General features: G+C 51.7%; 1 protein-coding gene across 1 annotated transcript; it reads right to left on the bottom strand.

The window, feature by feature from the left end:
• Positions 1 to 2,379: 2,379 nt before the first annotated feature.
• PIN1 (peptidylprolyl cis/trans isomerase, NIMA-interacting 1) lies at positions 2,380 to 15,959 on the bottom strand. Its single transcript, NM_001244371.1, has 4 exons — positions 15,847 to 15,959; positions 13,106 to 13,318; positions 3,899 to 4,009; positions 2,380 to 3,003 (listed from the first exon to the last, which is right to left on the bottom strand). Exons 1-4 carry the CDS (start codon positions 15,902 to 15,904, stop codon positions 2,894 to 2,896), a joined length of 492 nt encoding a protein of 163 aa, NP_001231300.1. The 5' UTR covers positions 15,905 to 15,959; the 3' UTR covers positions 2,380 to 2,893.
• Positions 15,960 to 22,784: the final 6,825 nt, after the last annotated feature.

Below are 22,784 nucleotides of genomic sequence, written 5' to 3'. Positions count from 1 at the left end.
GACTTCTGCTCTTGTATACCTGGCTACACTGGGTGGGCTTTGTAGCCCATCCCATGACAGTACCCATGTTACCCTGAGTTGAAATGACCCACTCCAACCCTGCCCCATGGCCACGGAACCTGAGCACATGGCAGAAGGGTGGAAACCGGCTCCCTGGGGTGGAGGTTGGGCCAGGAGGTGCCAGACCAGTGACAAAGACTTATCCTCCAGAAGGCTTGGGCTTTTGGGCCCCACTTCCTGGCAGGAGGTTGGGAGTGTGGAGCAGGTGACAGAAATCATAGCTACTGAATCATGGATGCTGAGCTGGCTCTGGGGACATATTTATCTAAGAGCGACATTCTTTTGTGTTTGTGTTTTGGCCCATTCACAGCTAGACAAAGGAAGAGGGAGGTCTGTGCAGGCAGGTGGTCAGGCCCAGACAGGAAGACCCCCAGTGTCATGCAGAACAGACACAAGCCTAAGGACTAGAGTCGCCTGGGGCTTGGACGCAAACACACACTCATGCCCAAAGCGACAGGAGTGCCGAGAAAATTTCCCTGCCAGCCCAGCACAGGAAAAAGCACCCTCCACCACCCTGGCAACATCTCAGAGTCCAGGGAGATTTTCCCTGGGCCTTTGATGTTGAGAGGGGGCACAAGGCCTTTCTCAGGTGGCCCTATCACCTGGGAGCAGAACCCACCAACCCTTCCACCCCCAAGTGCTTATTTCATTTTATTTATTTATTAATTTATTTTGCAGCCGCACCTGCAGCATATCCAAGTTCCCAGGCTAGGGGTTGAATCGCAGTTGCAGCTGGCGGCCATACCACACCCACAGCAATGCCAGATCCTAGATGAATCTGTGACCTACACCACAGCTCACAGCAACGCCAGATCCTTAACCCACTGAGCAAAGCCAGGGGTCAAACCCACATGATCATGGAGACAATGTCAGGTCCTTAACCTGCTGAGCTGCAATGGGAATTCCCCCAAGTACTCATTTCTGATCCTCCCCAGAGGCTCCAATGGGGCAGGAGGGGTGCCTGCTCCCCAAGGATAGTTGGCGTGTGCGACAGGGCTGCTGCCTGCCTCGTGGCCCCCCACAGGTGGTGGGAGAAGTCTGTCTGGAAATGCAGCCAACCAGCTGGCTCTCCCCAGCCCACCAGAGCTGAGAGGAAATTCATTAAAGCTTCCTAGTGACAAATGCTCTGGCAGGCAGCAGGCAGTGAGCGACTGCTCCAAAAACGAGCCAGATGGGAGTTGGCCCAGGTAACTGTTTATGAGACTTGGGCCTTTATTAGAGACAGGAGAGGGGGGTTCCCTTAGGGTCAAGCCAGGCAGGGCCTTAATTTCCTCACGTCCTCAAGCTCTGCTAGCCCACTACCCCCATAAGCCGGGCTGATCCCCATTAAGGGAGGGGGGCAGAGCGGCCTAACCACTTCACCCTAGACACACAACCCCCCTGACTGAACTCTGAGCCCCAGCCCAGGCCCTGGCCCAGGGGCAGCTGTGAGGAGGTGATGGAGAATGGGTGGGACACACCCACAGCCCCTGCCCTGAAGAGGGGTCCCCCCATTTGCCCCAGGGATTCCCTCTGTCCCACAACAGCCTCCCCCCCCCCCACTCCCGCCGTGTTCTAGCACAGAGCCTCCCTCCTCAGAAGGCAGGGCAGGATCCCTGCTCTCATAGGCATGTGGCAGTGGCCCCACTCCCCTCCAGGCTGGCCCTCCCTATTGCCATGGTAACAGCATCTGTGGAGGCGGTAGGACCCAGGCACAACCTGCCGGGAGCACTTATGGTGACAGGGAAGCAGGCATCAGGGTGCCGGGCTAATTTGGTCTAGTTGAAGTGGTGCGAGTGTGCGTGCATGTGTGCATGGGTACAGAGTGGTGGTGGTGGTGGAGATGCCCAGAGCACCGAGATTGGCTCTGATGAATCCAGAGCTGTGCGGTCAGGGCCCTTGCATTCCAGAATATTCTTTTTTTTTTTTTGGCCACCCAAGGCATATGAAGTTCCTGGGCCAGGGATCTGATCTGAACCACAGTTATAACCTATGCAGCATCTGTAGCAAGGCTGGATCCTTAACCCACTGTGCCAGGCTGGGGAATCGAACGTGCGCCCCAGTGCTCCAGAGAGGCCGCTAATCCTGTTGCACCACAGCGGGAACTCCTCTAGAATATTCTTGACCACCCAAGTTTGAGGACTTCTGATACTCATCAGTGCTCTACTTCCGAGAGTCTGGCTGCTGCTAGGATGCCCCCAAGCCCAGGATGAGGAGAGGCTTCTGAGGGAGGAAAGTGCAGCCTGGACACTTGGACACAAGGATGGCAGGAAATGATCACTTCCCCAACAGTGTCCCACCCACCTCAGCAGGGAGGAAATGAGACACGGGACAGTGGAATAGTGGTTCCAGGTTTAATTGAGGGTGGAGAGGGCGCTGCACTGCTGTGTAGAGAGAGCCCCGAAGCAGCAGGCAGCCTGGGCCCCAAGCGGAGCATCTGCTTTTTGCAATTGAAAAGAGGAACATGGCATAACCAGAAACAACTTAAGGCCCTCCTGCCCGCACGCCCCCCCACCCCCTTCCTGGACCTGGGGGAACACAGGGGGTGGCTCGGCTAACTAGGCCTTCTCTTTGGGACAGGTCACCCCCACCTGCTGGGTCTGGGAGCCTGGAGGGCCTCTCCACCCCAGGCCCTTCTGAAGTCAATTCCTAAAAGGGAGGGGAGTCTGGCAGGGAGACCCCGATGGTGAAGAGCCCCCCTTCCAGCCATGTTGGGATCAATAAATACTGTGTGACGTTAGCAGGCAGGGGGACCCACAGGTCGGCTGGCAGCAGGGAGCAGGGTCTGTGGGCCCAGCCACCCCGTCCCGCCCCACCCCACACCGGGAGGCCAGGCCTGAGCTGTCCACACCCCTCACTCCGTGCGCAGGATGATGTGGATGCCGGAATCCGTGAACACGGGCCCGCTCATCTCCCCTGTCCGCAGAGCAAAGGAGGCGTCTTCAAATGGCTTCTGCATCTGACCTGGGGAAGTATGAAGGCTGGTGTGTGCGGGGGGGTCAAGACCCGGGCCTGGGGCCAGGACCGGGCAGAGCCAGCAGATGGGGCGCCCACATGCCCGCCCCTGGCCCTCATTCAGACTCATCTGTCACAGGTTTATGGCCCTGTCAAGGGGCCAAGCTGCGGCCCAGCTGGGGGCGGCAGGGCTATTAAGGAGGCCCCAGGAAGCCGGAGGACAGTGTGAGGGATGGCAGGCAGAGCTGCAGCCTCTACCGTCCACTGAAGAGATACTTTTTAGTAATGAACTGATCTCCCTGGGCCCGGTTCCCAGCCACTGCCACATCACTTGTCCTACCTGCCTCCTGGGGTGGTCCGCAGCCCCTTGCTGGCTCCCTGACACCCCTCACCCCATTCTGGGCCCCTGATGACCCTGGGGATGGAGGGGGAAGGAGGCGGTGGCCTGGTTCCCTCTGCTCCTCGCTTTCCACAGTCTCAGCTGCAGAGGCCGGAACTCAGCGGTTGCTCACCTGACCTCCCTCCTCCCCTCACCCTGTTGTTCCCACCCACCAGGGGAGGCAAGGGATTCTGGGCCTCCAAGGGCCCCAGCCTGACATCTCCAATGGGAGAATAGGAAAATGTCAGCAAGCACCCACCCTGGTGGGCCTGTGATGGGGCCAAGTGAGCAGAGAGACACACAGACCGCCTCCCCACCCTAAGAAAGAAGGTCATTGGGAGAGGGCTCTGCGGCCGCCACTCCAACAGGGGAGCCTATGAAGCTCGAGGAGGAACAGTGCTGCCACCTGGTGGACCCTAGAGGCCTGCGCGACAGGGGCCAGCCCACCCTATCTCTAGGTGGGGGGCAGGCGCTGGTGGGTTAGGGGTTCCCGCCAGGGTTTGGTGGTGCCCATTCCTCGCGCACCTCTGCTGAAGGCACCCAGGTCTCCCCTGGCCTTGGCGGAGTTGCAGTCGCTGAACTGTGAGGCCAGAGATTCAAAGTCCTCCTCTCCCGACTTAATCTTCTGGATATAGCCTGCAGGACACACCGGGAGACCTCCACGTCAGTGGCGGGGCGGGGCGGGGGGAGCTCCAGGGAGGGCGGCAAGGCACTCCCTGTGCGCATGCGCAGTCACACCTGGAGTCGCAGGCACCCACGATGTGGGGCTTTTCATGTGCATGCACACCGCGACCCTATGGTGACCTCAACAGCCAGCTGGTCTCACACCCCATTCAATGCATGAGTCTCCCCATAATGGGCGCCTGTATGAACACGAGTACGCATGCGCGCACACATGAATGCTCCGTGAAGAGCATAGCTCTTCCTGCCCCTTCTCTCGACACACACGCTATGAGAGAAAATCTTCCTCCGGGTCGTGTTAGGGAGGATAGCAGGATACAGGACAGATGTTAAAAAGGGTCCCCCCAGGGGCCTCAAGGCAGTGGTAGGAAAGTTTTCTAGAGGCTTCTAGGAGAAAGGCAAGAAGGCCAAGGCACGTGCCCAGTTCTGCCATAGGAGACGGCCAGGTCCTGGGCCCATGGGTCTCAGCTGTCCCTTCTGTCCAAAGTGTGAGAAAGGCCAGGGCCGCTCACCAGGGCATTGCCAGGGGACCCAGAGGCTGCCAGGCTGGGGCTCGGAAAGGGACGTGCATTGTTCCACGGAGTACGCCCTAGGGGCGGCTGACAAGACTCTTCCTCCAGCTGCCCTGACAGGGTGTGTTGGCAGTGTACCACATTCACCCACCGTATGTGGCCCGGACTGTCCCCACTGGGGACCGATGCTCCCTGGAGGGACAGGGAGGCTGGGCTCTGTGAGGGGAGGAAAAGATGAAGGACTCCCAGTAGAGGGCGCCAGGGGGCAGCAGCGAGCCCAACGCTAGCCTGGTGCAAACTTCACGGTCTGACCTCAATGTCACTTGTCATCCATCTATCTGCCCCAGACGACCAGGACAGCACTCCCTATCACCCTGCCACCCCAACCCCATCTCGCTGCACATCAAGGCTGCAACCGCCTGTCCCAGCATCTGCTTTGCCTGGCTGGTTCCATGGCTGTCCCTATAACCCCCACCTTCCCTGTATCTTGGCCACGCTCATACTGTCCTGACCACCCCTCTACCTCTGAGCCTCAAATGTTAGTCATCTGCCAGCAGATAATGCACTGACACACAGCACAGTGCTCGGCACAGAGAGACACCTTGACAAAGCACACTTGCTGTTGCCATTCTGTTCTCCCTTCTGTGTGGGCTGCCAGCCAGTGATGAGGCTGTCCCTACTCTCCCATCCACCCATCCCTGGTCCTCCTGGTCTGCACTGGCCGTCACCTTGACATGCTGCCTGTCAGACAGGCTCTCTGATGCAACACAAAAGCCCCAACCTCTACGGACTGCATGCTGCAGTGGCTTCTGCTATAATGTGCCAGTGTGCTCGGACCACCCCTCTGGGGCTCCCAGGTGGTCCCCCTAAGCCAGAGGCATCTTCGAGTGACTATGATCTGAGTGACTCTGGGCTGAACAGGCTGTCACTGGGATATCCCTCCCCGACCTCCTCTTCTCCCTGGATTCTGGTTCTCTCTCAGCCTCACCGGGGCAGCAACAAGATGGCCTCTTCCTCGCTCCTCTGTCCAGACCTCGGTAACGCCAGCCAGGGAATCCTGAGTGCACAGTGGCCCCCAGTGTACCTGTCCACCTCCAGGGACTCTGGCGAGGGCACCATTTACACCTGGGGAGTCAGGCCCAGCCCTGTATAAGCACCCCCTTGCTGCATCCTCCAGCAGCTGGGGGTGTGGATACAGCCACAGGATCCCCAAGACTAGATGGCCTGTCCAAGGTACATACACAGTGAGTATGTACAGGCAACAGCAGCCTAAACACTGACTAAGAGACAAGCTTTTGCCCCCTCCCGTAGTTCACAGCACCCAAATCTTCTTCTGATCGGCCAACTCCCTCAGAAAATATCCTGCTTGGATGGGAGCCTGACATGATTTCTAAAAAAATTTGTTTCATGGTTAAGGTTCTAGCATTGTCACTGCTGTGGATTGGGTCACTGTTGCAACCCGGGTTTGATCAAACTTCTACAGCGTGGCAATCGATCAATCAATCAAATAAAATAATAAATAAGTAAGTAAATAAATAAAAGTTTCTTCCTAAGCAAGCTCCCCTTTCAAAAGCTGACCGTCAGGGGTCTGGCCACAGACCAAGATGCAAAGCTGCATTCAGACCCCTGTGTATACCCTCACCTCGGTCTTACACACCTCCATGGTGTCCCCCACAGTCCTGGCCTGGCCCCTGTCACCCCTCAGCCTCTGCTTAATGGTCTCTTTCTACTGGAAGCTCATCTGCTGTTCCCTGGTCGCACCCCAAGTCTTCCTCACTGGGTGAGGTACTTCCCCAGGCCCTGCGTTTACCACTGTCCTGTTTGGGTGTCTGCTGCTGCTTCATACAGAGAGGATGGAGGCCCAGCTGGACTAGCTCACTGCTGTGTCCCCAACCTCTGGCGCTGTGCACAGAACAGGTGTTCACTAATGTTGAAGGAATTCGTGAATAAATGAGACTGAAACAGGCCCTGGGGAAGGAGGGAGAGGGATCCACCATTGGGCTCTGTAGGCAGAAATGCTGAAATCTCACGGCTTTTTTCTATGAACCTCAGGTACAAGTGCTAAAGAGGAGGCAAGCATGGAACTGCAACTGTCGTACATGGAATAGAGGGTCAACGGTGACCTGCTGCATAGCCCAAGGAACTCTACTCGGTACTCTGTGATGACCTATGTGGGAAAGAATCTGAAAAGGAGTAGATGTTCCTATGTGTCTAACCAAATCACTCTGTTGAACTGCAGAAATTATCACAACATTGTAAGTCAGCTATACTGCAGTAAAACTTAAAAAGAACATAAGCGCAAACCAGACCCCCTAGCCTGTTCCCAGAAACACTCCTCACCCAGGCAGGATCCACCCAGTCTTCATCCATCAGGGCACCTGAGGCAGAGGACGGTGGACGCTGGACCCCAACTGCTGTGTTCGGATCCCAGCTCTGTGACTGTCTCTCGGAGCCTCACTTGCCTGGTCAGTAAAATGGGCTAATTATCAGTTCCCACCTTGGAGGGCTGCTGTGGGGAGTTAAGGAGTGAGTGCCAGAACAGGGCCTGGCCCAAAGCGAGCCCCTGACAGTTATCTGCTGCAGTCCATAATAATATATGGAATAATATAATATATAACATATGGAATGTCTGAGTCCCTCTAAAATTCACACTTTGAAGCCCTGGCCCCCAGTGTGATGCTCTTTGGAGACAGGGACTTGACAGAAATAAATGAGGCCTTAAGGGAGGGCCCCAGATCTGACAGGATTAATGTCCTTATAAGGAGACACCAAAAAGCTCTCTTGTCTCTTTCCCTCACCACATGTACTGAGGTAAGGCCAGTACACAGAAGGCAGCTGCATGCAAGCCAAGGAAAGACGCCTCAGAAGAAATCAATCCTGTCTGCACCTTGATCTTGGACTTCCAGCCTCCAGAACTGTGAGAAATAAACATCTACTGTCCAAGCCATCCAGCCTGTGGTATTCTTTTGCAGCAGCCTAATCTGCACTATGACTATCTCATAGTCATATGAGATAGAAACAATGGAGTTTTCTATCTAGAAAATAGAACAATGGAGTGGTTTCTGATTCTTTTTTTTTTTTTAATTTTTATTTTTTGGTCTTTTTAGGGCCATACCTGTGGCATATGGAGGTTCCCAGGCTAGGGATCAAATCGAAGCTGCAGCTGCCAGATTACACCACAGCCACAGCAACGCGGGATCCAAACCGCATCTGTGACCTATACCATAGCTCACGGCAGTGCTGGATCCCCGACTTGCTGAGCGGGGCCAGGGATCGAACTCGAGTTCTCATGAATACTAGCAGGGTTTGTTACTGCTGAGCCACCACGGGAACTCCCGGTCTCTAACTCTAAAAAGGTTTTTAGAGACAAACTAGGGAAGGGGCCTGGACAGGGAGAAAGGTGACAGGATTAGGTCTGCCTTCCCTAAAGACCCACATTCCAGCAGAGGGTGCGCAGAGAGACCAGAGACCTAGCCTGAAGCCGGCAGGCTAGAAGATGGCCACCCACCTCGGGTGGGAACTCTAGGCCAAAGGTACTCACTGACTGCCAGACCCTCGGCCTGTGGGGATGGAGGGATGGGGAGCAGGCACAGAGAGCTGCTCCATGGCTTGGCTTTCTGAGATAAGGACACAGGCAATGACAGGGAGCCAGTCTCCCTGACAAGCCTCTGGCTGCAGCCCAGCAGCTGCAGAGGAGCTGACGCCGGAAAAAGAAGCCTCAGCAGAAAACGTGGACACACTGGTTTTTGCTGCGGGTGGCCTGTCCCCTTGGGGCAACTGGGGAGCACAGGAGCTAAATGGGTATTGATGAGAGTCAGGACCCAGGCTGCCAGCTGCGGCGTGTGCTGCCCAAAGCCTGATCTCTTCATCACCTGGAACAAGCCCTGACGAGAACGGGGGGAAGGGGAACAACACTGTGAATTTCCACTTTCACAAAAGAGAAAACCAAAGCTGGCTGACATGGCACACCAGTGTCTGGTTACCAAGTGCATCAAGGCCTGGGCCATCTTGCTGCCCCCCTCATAATGACCCACAAGGAGGACCTGCCTCAGCCCTCAAGACACTAAATAGAACATCAGGCCAAGGTCATGAGAGGTCTGCACGCTGAGCTCACCAGGTCTCTCATGTCCTGGCCAGAGCTCTACCCATGGGCCACCGGGAAGCAGCAGGGGTGGCTGGTGGGCAGAAGCCTTGTTCTGATCACACACACTTAAATGCCTGGGGTCAAGGCTCTGTAGTGTAGACAGCAAGCGGCAGACACTGAGGCCCCTGCTCTGCACCTGGCTGGCCCTTGGATCTTCATGGTCAGCCCGTCCCCGTCCTACAGATGAGGCAACCGAGGCTCTGAGAATGAAGACATCTGCTCCAGTCCACATAGCTGGCACCGAGATCTGTCTCTGGGTGGCTCCTTACATCAGCCCTGCCCATCTAATCCATCACCCCATCCTCTTGATTCTGCCTCCTAAATCTCTCTAGAATCTACTCCACCCGCCTCCTACATATACAGTTCAAGTCACAGTGCTTCTGGTTGCAATTCCTCCCACAGCTTCTACCAGGCCTTCTGGCACAGGCAGGCCTGCAAATCCGACCCCTGCTGACACTCCTGTGTGTGTGCTGACTTAGGGCTAGGCCCCAGGGCCTGGATATGTACCAGGCACACCCCCAGACATGCCTTCCCAAGACCCCAAGCTGCCCTCAGCACCCCCAGGCCTGCACTGCAGTGTCAGCCCCACCAGACATGCCTCATCCGTCCTTCAAACTGGTGGGGTGGGGGGTGGGGGGTGGGGGGGAAGAACCTCTCTCATCACTCCCAGGCAGTTCCAATGGCCCAACAGCTTTCCTTTCAAGTGATACCCAGATATCCCTATGTCTACCTGCCTTGGCCTCCTGTCACCTCTGGCCAGGACTGCCCCAAGGGCTTCTGTCTCTGCCTGGCTGCTCTACTGAACCCAGGCCCTCTTGCAGTTGCCTCTCCAATGTCTTCCTCAGCCCATCCCCTGACTGTGCCTCTTCCTGAGTCCCTTCCCTTGCCCAATGATGGCACCTTTTGGAACTCAATCTCCCAGTGCCCATCACCTCGTGCTCACTCTCACATGGCCTGGAAGCCTTAGAACAGGGACCACATGAGTTTGGAAGACCCAGAGGTCAACTTGTGATTCCTTCTGAGCTTCCGGCCTCGACCTCTTCCCCTGGGGCAGCCAAACCCCCTTCACCGCTCACAGTTCACTGCTGCTCCCAGCCCAGCCTGGGCCCTGGGCCTTCCAGCTTCCCTGGCCCATCCCGCTCTGGCCACATGGCTCTTCCCTAAAGGCTAGCACCGCAGGGCCCCTCATCCACATGGGCATGGGTTTCCTGTTGCCTCCAAAAAAAGGGCCCTAAGTCTTGGCCTCAGCCTGGGGCCACAAAGGTCCCACAATGTGGCTGGGACCTGCCCTTGAAGGGTCTCACCCCGCTTCCGTTCCCTGCACAGCCTTCCCCCGAGTCCTGGCTATAGTCCCTGCCGCTTCCTCTGCGGGAATCCTCCCTTCCTACAGGTTCGTGAAAAAATGCTGAGGGCGCTACCGTGGCAGGGCCAGGCTCTGTGTCCAGTGGTGGGAATACAGCTGCGCTTTTATTTTTTTAAATTTATGTTTTATTTTTTGTTTTTCCTTTTTTGACCGCCCCATGGCATATGGAGTCCCCAGGCCAGGGGTCAGATCAAAGTCCCAGCTGTGCGACCCAATGCCAGATTCCCACTGTGCCAGGCGGGGGACCGAACCTGTGAGCCAGTGCACCCAAGACACCGCTGATCCTGCTGCACCACAGTGGGAACTCCAGCTCTTTTATTATTTATTATTTTATTATTTTTTTAACAGCTACATCTGTGGCATATGGAAGTTCCTGGGGCAGGGGGTGAGTTGGAACTGCAGCTGATGCCTACGCCACAGCCATGGCAATGCCAGATCCACAGCTTGCAGCAATGCCGGATTCTCAACCCACTGAGCGAGGCCAGGGATCAAATCTGCATCCTCGTGGACACTACGTTGGGTTCTTAACCCAGTGAGCCACACTAAGAACTCGGAGGTGAACACTTTTTAATCTGCCTTCAAAATTCTGTGCAAGAACTTGGCTTGGCTCTGCAAGGCTGGGAGGTATGAGGCTAAAAGGTGCCATTTATCATGCGAGACCCTATATGGGGTGTACAGTGGGGGTGTGGGTGTGTGTAAGTAATATCCTGCAGGCTAAGTACTGGACCAGTGATGTGAATGTTAAACAGCCAATATGGATCAGCCATGCCAGGCTTGTGCCAATAACAACAGTCATGGAGTTCCCTTGTGGTACAGTGGGTTAAGGATCTGGTGTTGTTACTGCAGTACTGGCCCGGGTTGCTGTTGTGTCTTGGGTTCGATCCCTAGTCCAGGAACTTCCACATGCTACAGATGCAGGCAACAAACAAACAAAAAACCCAAAAAAACACACACATTTAGGGTTCCTGTTGTGGCTCAGCAGGTTAAGAACCCTACATAGTATCTGTGAGGATGGCCTCGCTTGGTGGGTTAAGAATCCAGTGTTGCTGCAAGCTGCAGCATAGGTCAGATATGACTCAGATCTGGCACTGCTGTGGCTGTGGTGTAGGACGGCAGCTGCAGCTCTGATTTGACCCCTAACCTGGGAATTTCCATATGCCGTGAGTGTGGCCATAAAAAGACCAGAAAAAAAAAGAGAAACAAACAAACAAACAAAAAAACCCACAAAAAAACCAAAACACAGGCATTCCTTCATGGCTCAGTAGTTAACAAACCCGACTAGGATCCATGAGGATGTACGTTAGAATCCCGGCCTCGCTCATTGGGTTAAGAATCCAGCATTGCCATGAGCTGTAGTGTAGGTGGCACAGACGTGGCTCGGACCCCATGTTGCTGTGGCTGCAGTGCAGGCCAGCAGCTACAGCTCCGATTTGACCCCTAGCCTGGGATCTTCCATATGCCGCCAGTGCGGCCCTAAAATAGCAAAAAAAAAACCCAAACAAACCCCAAAACACACACACACTCATAATGGCCACTAGCAATTATAGAATATTTACTAGATGCCAGGGGCTGTTATTCTTGCTTTATTGGATGAGACTAGAATCCTCATAACTACCCTACGGTGGATTCTATTATCATAACACTAATTTTACTAGTGAAAATACTGGGGCTTAGAAATGTTAAGTGACTTGCTCAGGGTCCCAGAGCCAGGAGCTGGCAGAGCTGGACGGGCACTCAGGCTGTTTGAGCAGGGGAGACAGACTAGTTATGTGGGGCTGGAGCACCTGGGAAAGGTCTGGGATCTCTGCTAAGAGAGGTTGAGTGGATGATGAAACCACAAGGGCAACCCCGACCAGTACTGTCCAACAGAACCTCCTGCAAGGATGGAAATGTTCTATATCTGTGCTATCTGAGATGACAGCCACTAGCCGCATGTGACTACTAAAGAGTGTGGCTAGTGTGAGTGGGTCACACCAACGGGTCAAAACCTGTTGGTTTTGTAAATAAAGTCTAATTGGCGCACAGCCACAGTCATTTGTTTCCACATCCCCTGTGGCTGCTCTGGTGTTACAAAGCAGAGCTGACAGAGATGGTGTGGCCCTGTGAGACCTAAAATACTTACCATGTGGCCTTTTAAGAAAAGGTCTGCTTACCAAATGCTGCTCTAGAATGTGGGGGGAACACAGAGCAGAGCAAGGAAGAGCCTCCTCCCACAGGGCAGAATTAATTCACTGATGCTGCAGATTAGTTCTAATGCTGCTACTTTTCCTGCCTCCCTCTTTTTTTGCTTTTAGGGCTGTACATGCAGCATATGGAGGTTCCCAGGCTAGGGGTTGAATCAGAGCTGCAGGTGAGGCTTACATGACAGCCCCAGCCACAATAGATCTGAGCCACATCTGTGACCTACACCTCAGGTTGTGGCAACACTGGATCCTTAACCTCCTGGGCGAGGCCAAGGACTGAACCCACTCTCATGGATACTAGTCTGGTTCTTAACCTGCTAAGCCACAAGAGGGACTCTCCAACTCCCTCCTGACCCATCCACATACGTGCCCCAGGACCCTACTTAATGATACTAAGGTCAAGGAGCAATGTGAATGAGATCTGAGGAGCCACCACCGTCCCCCCACCTCCCCTCCATGCTCTGTCTCACCTCACTGAATTTTCACAATGTCCCCTGGAGTATATGATGATGCCCATTTTACAGAAGTGAAAACTGAGCCTCAAGAAAGTGCTCTGAATCTCCCAAAGTCAAGAAGCTTACTGGGGTATAGCTACCATCTGAACCCAGGTCTGCTAGCCCCAAGGCTGGGTCCACCCCCCACCTACCCTGACTCACCATCAATTACCTGCTGGACAGGAAAAGAAGGGGCAGCCATGTGAGCCAGACTCATGCCATGAGCAGGCATTTTCAGGTCAGCCAAGGCCCCACCTGACAGCTGAGCTGGTGAGCCTGGCATGATTCCTACAAGGCCTGCTCTGGCCCCCGGGGGGAGAGGGACCCCCCCAGCCCTGTCTCCATCCCTGCTTACCGTTGATCAGCTCCAGAGCCTCCTCCTTAGTCCGGGTGATCTTCTCCTGCCGCCAGGATGAGGGCCGCCGGGACTGGCTGTGCTTGACCAGCAGATGCGAACAGCGGACCCTGGTGGGCTCTCCTTGTCCATTTTTGCTGCCGCCACTGCTGTTGCCACTTGGCCGCTCCCACTGGCTGGCATTAGTGATGTGATTGAAGTAGTACACCCGGCCTGGAAGAGGTGGAAGTGGAATTCAGCTGGGACCTGCTCACAGGACACCACTGGGAAGCCATGATCAGGGGCTGGCTGACGAACTACCTTTCATTCAGCAAGTCCCCAGTGCCACCAGGCCTTAGGGAGCTAGCATTCTAGCTGGGGACACAGACACCAAAGAAGCAAATGAGACCACCTTACAACTTCAGTCATTAATAAGGTCAAGGGGGGAGTGCAGGATTTTTGAGCACTAGCTAGTCTCAGACTACTTGTACTGCCTTACAATAAATGCTACACTTTCTTTCACCACCAAAAAAAAAAAAAAAAAAAAAAAAAAAAAAGTTCAAGGGGGAAAATAACTGAAGGTTAGGAAGAGAGGAAGCCTCAGGGACAGAGAATGGTTCCAAGCATGCATTCAGCAAGGCCGGTCCAAATCTGTGGCTCCACCACACCCTCACATGTGATCTACCTTCCCGGGGCCGTGGTTTTCTCGCCTATAAAATGAAAATAAGGACAGTACCTGCCTGAAGGAGTGACTGTATGAATTCACATCTGCAAAGTACTTAGGACAGCACCTGGCACACTTAATTAAGAGTGTAGGAGGAGTTCCCGTCATAGCTCAGCGCTAATGAAGCAGACTAGCATCCATGAGAACTTGATCCCTGGCCTCGCTCAGTGGGTTAAGGATCCAGCGGTGCCGTGAGCTGTGGTGTAGGTCACAAATGTGGGTCAGATATAGCATTGCTGTGGCTGTGGCATAGGCTAGCAGCTGTAGCTCCAATTTGACCCCAAGCCAGGGAACTTCCATATGCCATGGGTATGGCCCTAAAAAGACAAAAAAAAAAAAAAAAAAAAAGACTGTGGCAGCTACTAATATCTCCATGTTATAGACCACAAAACTAAGCAACCTTCCCTGGGTATTTACTCTGCTCCAGGCATAAAAGCCGGGGGTGGGGTGTGGTGGGGGAGATAGCAGGATCTGTACTCAGGTGTGCCAGATGCCAAAACTCTGCTCTTTTCCCCTCTGGAGTGCACTGTGCAGCAGAACTAGGGGCCAGCATTACTGGGGGCCAGATGTTACCCAGAGACTAAGGAGCATGGAGTGAGGGCTGCAAACAAGAAACCTGAGGCCACTCTCTGGCCTTTTGAGATAATATTCTGTCTAAAGAATGTGCATCTTCCAGGCTGCTCTCACCTTCTGAGACGGCCCACACTGTATCAATAAATCTACTTCTTATCTAAGGAAAAAAAAGAAAGAAACTTAAAGTAGGACCCAGTAGAGATAGGCTGTCATTCCAGGGGCCGAGTTTGTCTGGGTTATATGGAGGACTTCTGCCCAAGACCGTGAAGGGCTGGATGTCACCCAGGAGGAAGACTGTCAGGGTTGAGCTGAGCAGAAATGGCAGGAGTGGAGGCCCAGAACTGAGAAGAGCATCAGCTTTTTTGCTGCAGGTCCCAGCCACAGGGCTGCAAGCAGGGTGGGCCAGAGCTGAGCCAAACAATGCCTCTAAAACCTTGGCAATGGGTTCCATCTCCCTGAACCTGAGTGTACTCATCTGAAAAGTGAGGGCAAGGTGAGAGAATAAAGATATAACACTTCATGGGGTTAATGTGGAGAGTCCATCATGATGAGTGCAAAGTGCTCGACAGAGCTCCTGGCGTTCAATAAATTGGAATTATTACTGTGACCATGATGATTATGAGCTATGGAGGCAGGGGAGTGAAATGGTGGGCCTGCATCTCAGAGGTTTACAGTAACAAGGGCAGGGGGCTCTGGAGTTAGACTGGTATCTAACCCAGCCCCCAGCCCCTGAAATGAACGACTATGGGCGAGTTTCTTAAGTTTTCTGGCCTCGGTTTCCTCACCGGCAAACTGGGTGTTATTAACTACCCTACCTCTCAGAGTTGTGGCCAGAGTACACACTTAACACCCTTAGCACAATACTTGGCACTGAGATAAGACCTATTATTAACATTATTATGGGGGAAAAGCCCTAATCGGCTCCGAGCACAGAGACTATTCTCAGGCAGATAACCTGAATTCTCACATTATAGCAAACTCAGAATTCGGTGTGGATGGCAGGCACGTTAGCAGGAGGTTTAGGATTCGAAGCCAAGCAACACCCTGGGGCCACGCCCTGAGCATGGTGTTGGGGTGTCCTTCCCCAGGGGTGCCCCTTGGGCCCAGCAGGGTGCAAAGACATCCCCCCCCACCCCCGCCGGATGTCAGGTGCATTAGGCTGAAAGATGTCAGCAAGATCGGCAGGACCAAGGCCATTGCCTGGGGGAGCGCCGCGGGTACACTGTCCCCCTACCACCCAGGCAGCGCGCCGGGCCTCTCCGACCCAGTCCCTTGCCTCAATTTCCTCGGGTTCCCAGCTCCTCAGGCTCGCAGCCCCGGGGAGGGCCGGGGCCGTTACCCAGGGACAACGCGAAGGAGCCAAGACCCCACGGGAATCGAGCGGCCGCCCGCGTCCGAGGGACAAGCTAGAGCCCTGCTTCCATGGGCCCACACGGCCCCGCCCCAGCCCCGACCCCCGCTGCACCTGAGCTGCGGCTCATGCGCTTCTCCCAGCCGGGTGGCAGTTTCTCTTCGTCCGCCATCTTCCCTCCTGCGGCAGAGCCCGCTCCACCTCCGCCGCACCGCCTCTGCCGCCCGTGCCCGCCCACCACCGCCGCCGATTGGCTGGCCCCGTCACGCCCCGGGGCATGGCGACGACACTCATTGGGAACCCTAACTGTCCGGATTGACTCTCTGGCTTCCTATTGAGCAGAAGAAGGAATAGGCGGAGCTTCACATATTTCACCAGGGCTGGGCCTTCTTGAGGGCCTCACCCAAGCCCCGCCCTCCCCCTTTCCTCGGCCCCTAAGTGGTGGGAAAAGGACCTGAGCCCGCCTAATAACGCCCTTTGGCGAACTTCAAAGAAGTTTCGACCCCGCCTTTGCGTCCTTCGCTGCAGAGCCCATTCGATTGGCCAATGCCGCAGCAATTCCCGCCTTCTTAAGCCTACCCCCAGCCGGCGCCCCCACGTGGAAGTGCCTGGCTGGTGTGAGGGTAACCGCCGCAGAGGAGGTTCTTGGAAAAGGCACGCTGCCTTTGCTGTTACCATAGCAACCCAGTTACCTTGGTGATGAACAGCTAAGAACCCAGAAGCCTAAATTTGGCTTCTCCACCCTCCCTCTTCCCACCTGTTCCTTCCACATGCCCAAAGCTAGCCCACCTCCTTTTAGTTTTGTGTAAGTCTCTTTCCCTATGCTACTTACCTAGACACCTTCCACTTCCTTTAGAATCTACTTTACTTCACTTATTCCCTCACAGTCTGGCTCCTGTCTCCATCCTGGGTGACTGGTAGGTGTTGGCATTGCCATTCAGATGGGGACAAGGGGGAAGGTGCAGGTGGGAAGATGAGGAACTCAGTTTTGAGTCAGTTTAAACTTAAGTCTGGCACATGTGGGACACACCAAGGAGGTGGTTGGAGACCTAGGGCTGGAGACAAACATGGGAGTCAAAACACCAACAGGGAAGAGTTCACTTACAGTTCATCTATAGCACAGGCACTTACGTAACCGCTGAAAAGAATGAGGCTCAGTGACATGAAACGCAGAGGAACACGTCTATGACAAATTACAGAGGTAGGATGCTGTAGGTTAAGAGCATTCAGGAGTCAGATTGCTTTGGGTTCAAAGCCTAGCTCTACCATTTGCTATTACCTTGAACAAATTACTTAACCTCTGCACTTCAGCTTCTCCATCTGTGAAATGAGTTTAAGAGATAATACATATCGTAAATACCTTTGATATAAAGATTAAATGAGTTAATAATCTATATAAAGCACTCAAAAGCAGTATCTGGTCTTAGCAAGGATATATGCTGCTCAGTGGAAAAAAAAGTCATTGTACAGTGTAGCAATTATAGAATGTATGAAAGCATAACAAAACCAAAAAAAAAAAAATTCAGCAAATAAAGGTTAATTTGAAAGAATGACATCACTTACAGAAAGATATCAAAGCTTTAAAAAGGCCTTAAAAAGCAAGCTGCTGAACGGTATGAATGTTATTAGAGTATGCATACTTAGTTGTGTAAAAACTGCAGTTTTATATCACAGAAAATTTCTGGATTCATTCAAATATATTAATGACTAACTTAAGCTCTAATGTAACATTTTGATTCTTTTTTACAAGCACATATTAGCATAATAATAATATTCCTTTTTTTACAGATAATTTTAGACTTAGGGCAGAACTGTAAAAAACTGTTCAATGCCCTTCACCCAGCCTTCCCTTATATTAGCTTCTTACATAATAGAACAGAGGTTCTCCACCAGGGGTGATTTTGTTCTCTAGAGGACATTTGAAAATGTCTTAAGATCTTTTTGGTTGTCACAAATGAAAGAAGAGAGATGCTACTTGCATCTAGTGGATACAGGCAGAGGATGTTGCTGAACATCCTACAATGCACAACCTCCACAATAAAGAATCATCCACCCTGCGAGTTCCGATCCTGGCTCAGCGGTAATGAACCTGACTAGTATCCATGAGGATGTGGGTTCCATCCCTGGCCTTACTCTCTGGGTTAAGGATCTGGTATTGCTGTGAGCTATGGTGTAGTTTCCAGATGCAGCTCGGATCCCATGTTGCTGTGTCTGTGGCATAGGCCGGCAGCTATAGCTCCAGCTTGACCCCTAGCCTGGGAACTTCCATGCATCATGGGTGCAGCCCTAAAAAGGCAAAAAAAAAAAGAAAAAAGAAAAAAGAAAAAAGAATTATCCACACTAAACATCAAGAGCAGCAAAACTGAGAAATTCTGTCACAGAATAATGATCAAAACTAGGAAATCAGGAGTTCCCTTCATGGCTCAGCAGTTCACAAACCTGACTAGGATCCATGAGGATGCAGGTTTGATCCCTGGCCTCACTCAGTGGGTTAAGGATCTGGTGTTGCTGTGAGCTGTGGTGTAGGTTGCAAACATGGCTCAGATCCTACGGTGCTGTGGCTCTGGTATAGGCCAGCAGCTGTAGCTCCAATTTGACCCCTAGCCTGGGAACTTCTGTATGCCTCAGGTGTCGCCCTAAAAAGCAAAAAAAAACAAAAAACAAAAAACAAAAAAAACACAAACAAAAAAACTCACCTAAGACATCAACATTGGTACAACACTATTAACTAGACTTTAAAAATTTCCCAGGAGTTCCCGTCATGGCGCAGTGGTTAACGAATCCGACTAGGAACCATGAGGTTGTGGGTTTGGTCCCTGCCCTTGCTTAGTGGGTTAAGGATCTGGCATTGCTGTGAGCTGTGGTGAAGATTGCAGACACAGCTTGGATCCCGCGTTGCTGTGGCTCTGGCGTAGGCCGGTGGCTACAGCTCCGATTTGACCCCTAGCCTGGGAACCTCCACATGCCGCAGGAGCGGCCCAAGAAATGGCAAAAAGACAAAAAAAAAAAAAAAAAAAATTTCCCAGCGTTCCCGTTGTGGCTCAGTGGTTAATGAATCTGACTAGGAACCATGAGGTTTGGGGTTCAATCCTTGGCCTTGCTCACTGGGTTAAGGATCTGGAGTTGCTGTGAGCTGTGGTGTAGGTTGCAGACGTGGCTTGGATCCTGAGTTGCTGTGGCTCTGGTGTAGGCCGGCGGCTATGGCTATTGGACCCCTAGCCTGGGAATCTCCTTATGCCGTGGGTGCGACCCTAGAAAAGACAAAAAAATAAAAATAAAAATAAAAGAATTTCCCCATTAATACCTTTTTCCCCTTTTTTTCTTTTTTGGCTGCCTCACAGCATATGGAGTTCCTGGGCCAGGGAACTGACCTGAGCTGTAGTTGCAACTACATCACCTGATCCTTAACTCACTGTACCAGGGCAGGGATTGAACCTGAATCCTAGGGCTCCCAAGACACTACTGATCCTGTTGTACCACAGCAGGAACTCCCTACTAATAAACTTTTTATTTTTATTTTTGGCATGTGGAAATTCCTGGGCCAGGGGATGAATACCAACCACAGCTGCAACCTATGCTGTAGTTGCAGCAATGCCAGATCCTTTAATTCACTGTGCCACAGCAGTAACCTGGCAAATATCCTATTTCTGCTTAACTTTTGCAAACTAATTTTAGCATCTATTAGTGCATCTTGCCTACAGCAATTATTACTATGGTGACTCAAGGGTGGGTAATTTCCTATTTCCCTCTTTCCTTCTACAATTAACTGAAATCCTTTTATAATGAGGTGTCCCTTCTCTCCTATTCATGTACATATGGTTATTTATTTATATAAGCACAGGCTCGAGGCTATTTATTTTATTCTTTGGATTGTAGTCCAAATTATTATTATTTTGTTGTTCGAGTTGTTCTTTTTATCTGAGCACTACTTCCTGGTACACAAGATGCTCCACTCAGCTTGTATTTTCCCTACCCTAGCTCTGGAACCAATTACTTCTCCCAGGAGCCCTGGTTCCTTTTATTGGAGAATATTATTTAGAAACCAAGATCTGGGAGTTCCCATCGTGGCTCAGGGGAAACCAATCTGACTGGCATCCATGAGGATGCAGGTTTGAGCCCTGGCCCTGATCAGTAGATTAAGGATCTGATGTTGCTGTGATCTGTGGTGTAAGTTGCAGAGGGGGCTCGGATCCTGTGTGGCTGTGGCTGTGACATAGGCCAGCAGGTGTAGCTCCAGTTCAACCCCTAGCCTGGGAAAACTCCATATGCCTTGAGTGCGGCCCTAAAAAGACAAAAACAAAAACAAAACAAAACAAAAAGAAACCAAGATCTGGGTGCTAGGTGTGCTCATTGATACTAGGGTGTCACTACTTCTGGTCCAAGTGGATAAAACAAGGACATAGATGTATATATATATACATATACGCACACACCTATATTTCTACATGTGACAGTAAACATATTAAACAACAAAAAACCCATACTGATCCCTCCCAACTCTGTTTTTTGTTGTTGTTTTTGGCCACACCCCCAGCATGCAAAGTTCCAGGGCCATGAACTGAGCCCTACCATAGCAGTGACCCTCACCACTGCAGTGACAATCCCAGATCCTTAGCCGGCTGAGCCACATGGGAATTCCTGATGCCTCCAGCCCCACAGGATTCATTCTACCCAGCCCCTTCCACTGCACCTCCTCCTAGTTTTATTTGTAACTTCTTTCTCCAGCAGCAAGACAGTTGGCTCCAATTATGTACAATGTATTTATCCAACCCTGTGTGTGTATATATGTATAAAACTAGTTTTAGGATGGCTAAATCATACTGCTCTGAGGAATACATTTACCAACTACAGTACAGTGTTTGATTGTAATTCTCTTTGTCTCTAGCCTTATAGTATCAAGGTAAAATACTTTTCCAGTTATTTAGGTCAGCTCCTTTCTTCCACACTGGATTCAGTGGGGTCATGTGATTCACTTGTAATACAGGCAGATTCACCTGACAGCCTGCATTCCATCTATCTGCCTATATCCCAATCGACAAATGCTGAGTCCTGCATCCACCTCCATAGTTCCAGACCCAACAGTCCCATCATCAGAAAAATCCTTCCATACTGCCTTTTGATACAAAAGAGCAAGGAATTCCCGTTGCAGCTTAGCCAGTTAAGAACCCAACTAGTATCCATGAGGATGCCAGTTCAAGCCCTGGCCTCACTCTGTGGCTTGAAGATCTGGTGTTAGGGCATAGGTTAGCTAGGGCATAGGGTGCAGACGCGGCTTGGATATGGTGTTGCTGTGCCTGTGGCGTAGGCCAGCAACTGCAGCTCTGATTCGACCCCTAGCCTGGGAACTTCTATATGCTACACATACAGCCCTAAAAAAATAAAAAATAAATAAATAAAAAAGCAAAACAAAAATCAACAAAAACACTAATTAAAAAGAACGAGACAGGTAATTTATATAGAAAAATCAAAGGTAAAGCATAAAAAAGCAAACTGCTGAATGGTATATGAATATTAGCGAATGTATAAATTACTCCATTTGTATAAAAGCTATAGGTTGTATTTCAGAAAATTTCTGGATTCACTCAGCTATTTTTTTTTTTTTTTTTCTTTTTGCCTTTTCTTGGGCTGCTCCTGCGGCATATGGAGGTTCCCAGGCTAGGGGTCTAATCAGAGCTGTAGCCGCTAGCCTATGCCAGAGCCATAGCAACGCCGGATCCGAGCCGCGTCTGCAACCTACACCACAGCTCAGGGCAACGCCGGATCCTTAACCCACTTAGCAAGGCCAGGGATCAAACCCGCAACCTCATGGTTCTGAGTTGGATTCATTAACCACTGAGCCACGATGGAAACTCCTCACTCAGCTATGTTAATGACTGCCATTGTTAGACAGAATGGTGTATAAATACGAAACTTAATTTTTTTTAACACACTTGGATTTCCTTATAAGAGGTATTAGCATAGTCAACTTTTAAAAATAAGTTTTAGGAGTTCCCATTGTGGCCTAGTGGAAACGAACCCAACTAGTATCCACGGGGATGCCAGTTCAATCCCTGGCCTCATTCTGTGGGTTGAGGATCCAGCACTGCTGTGAGCTGCGGCATAGGTCGAAGATGTGGCTTGGATCTGGCATTGCTGTGCCTGTGGTGTAAGCCAGCAGCTGCAACTCCACAATTTGACCCCTAGCCTGGGAACTTCCATATGTCTGAGTGCGGTCCTAAGATGGCAAAATAAATAAATAAGTTATAAATTACCTATTCATCAATAAAACTTTAAAATAAAAAAAAATAGTGTTTATTTAAATGCATTGAAAAAGGCCTGACCTCAGGAGAGGGAACAAGGTCAGGAGTGGGTTTTACTTGTTAACCAGTACTTTTTTATGCTGATTTGAACACAAAGACTCACCTTGTCAAAGTTGCTGTGTACTTTAAAAAAAATGTGTTGGGTTTGTTTTTTAGGAAGACAGGTGAGGAGACTGAGATATAAGAGCAAGAAGAGCAGGGATACCAGGAAACAGACATCTGTGACATGTCAGGAGAAAGCAGAGTCCTGGGGACAGGGGGGTAAGCCAAGGGCAAAGGTAGGGAGGTGGCTGAAGGAGACCAAGGAGAGACCATAACCAGTGGCCAGCACCCCAGGTAGCCGGCAGGTCTGCGTCCCAAGAAGATTGGTGGTGAAAGGCAGGCAGAAGGCTGGGTGGAGCCTGGAGAAGGGAGGAGCAGTGGGCCAGACTTATTATGGTTATGAACTGATCAGCCACATCAACAGAAGAGAGGGGAAAAAGGATGGAGCAAAGTTCTGGGTGAAATTTTTTCTTTCTTTCTTTTTTTGTGTGTGGTCTTTCTGTGTTTTCTAGGGCCGCTCCCATGGCATATGGAGGTTCCCAGGCTAGGGGGTCTAATCAGAGCTGTTGCTGCCGCCGGCCTACGCCGGAGCCACAACAACACGAAATCCGAGCCGCGTCTGTGATCTATACCACAGCTCACAGCAACGCTGGATCGTTAACCCACTGAGCAAGGCCAGGGATCGAACCCACAACCTCATGGTTCCTAGTC

Source organism: Sus scrofa, chromosome 2 (assembly GCF_054392235.1).
Source record: "Sus scrofa isolate SSC_HxYL_T2T_F1_AM1 chromosome 2, Sscrofa_HxYL_maternal_Yorkshire_Landrace_v2.0, whole genome shotgun sequence".
NCBI classification, from domain to species: Eukaryota; Metazoa; Chordata; class Mammalia; order Artiodactyla; family Suidae; genus Sus; species Sus scrofa.
Note: the sequence above shows the minus strand (reverse complement) of the source record. Positions and strands in the feature narration are given on the sequence as shown.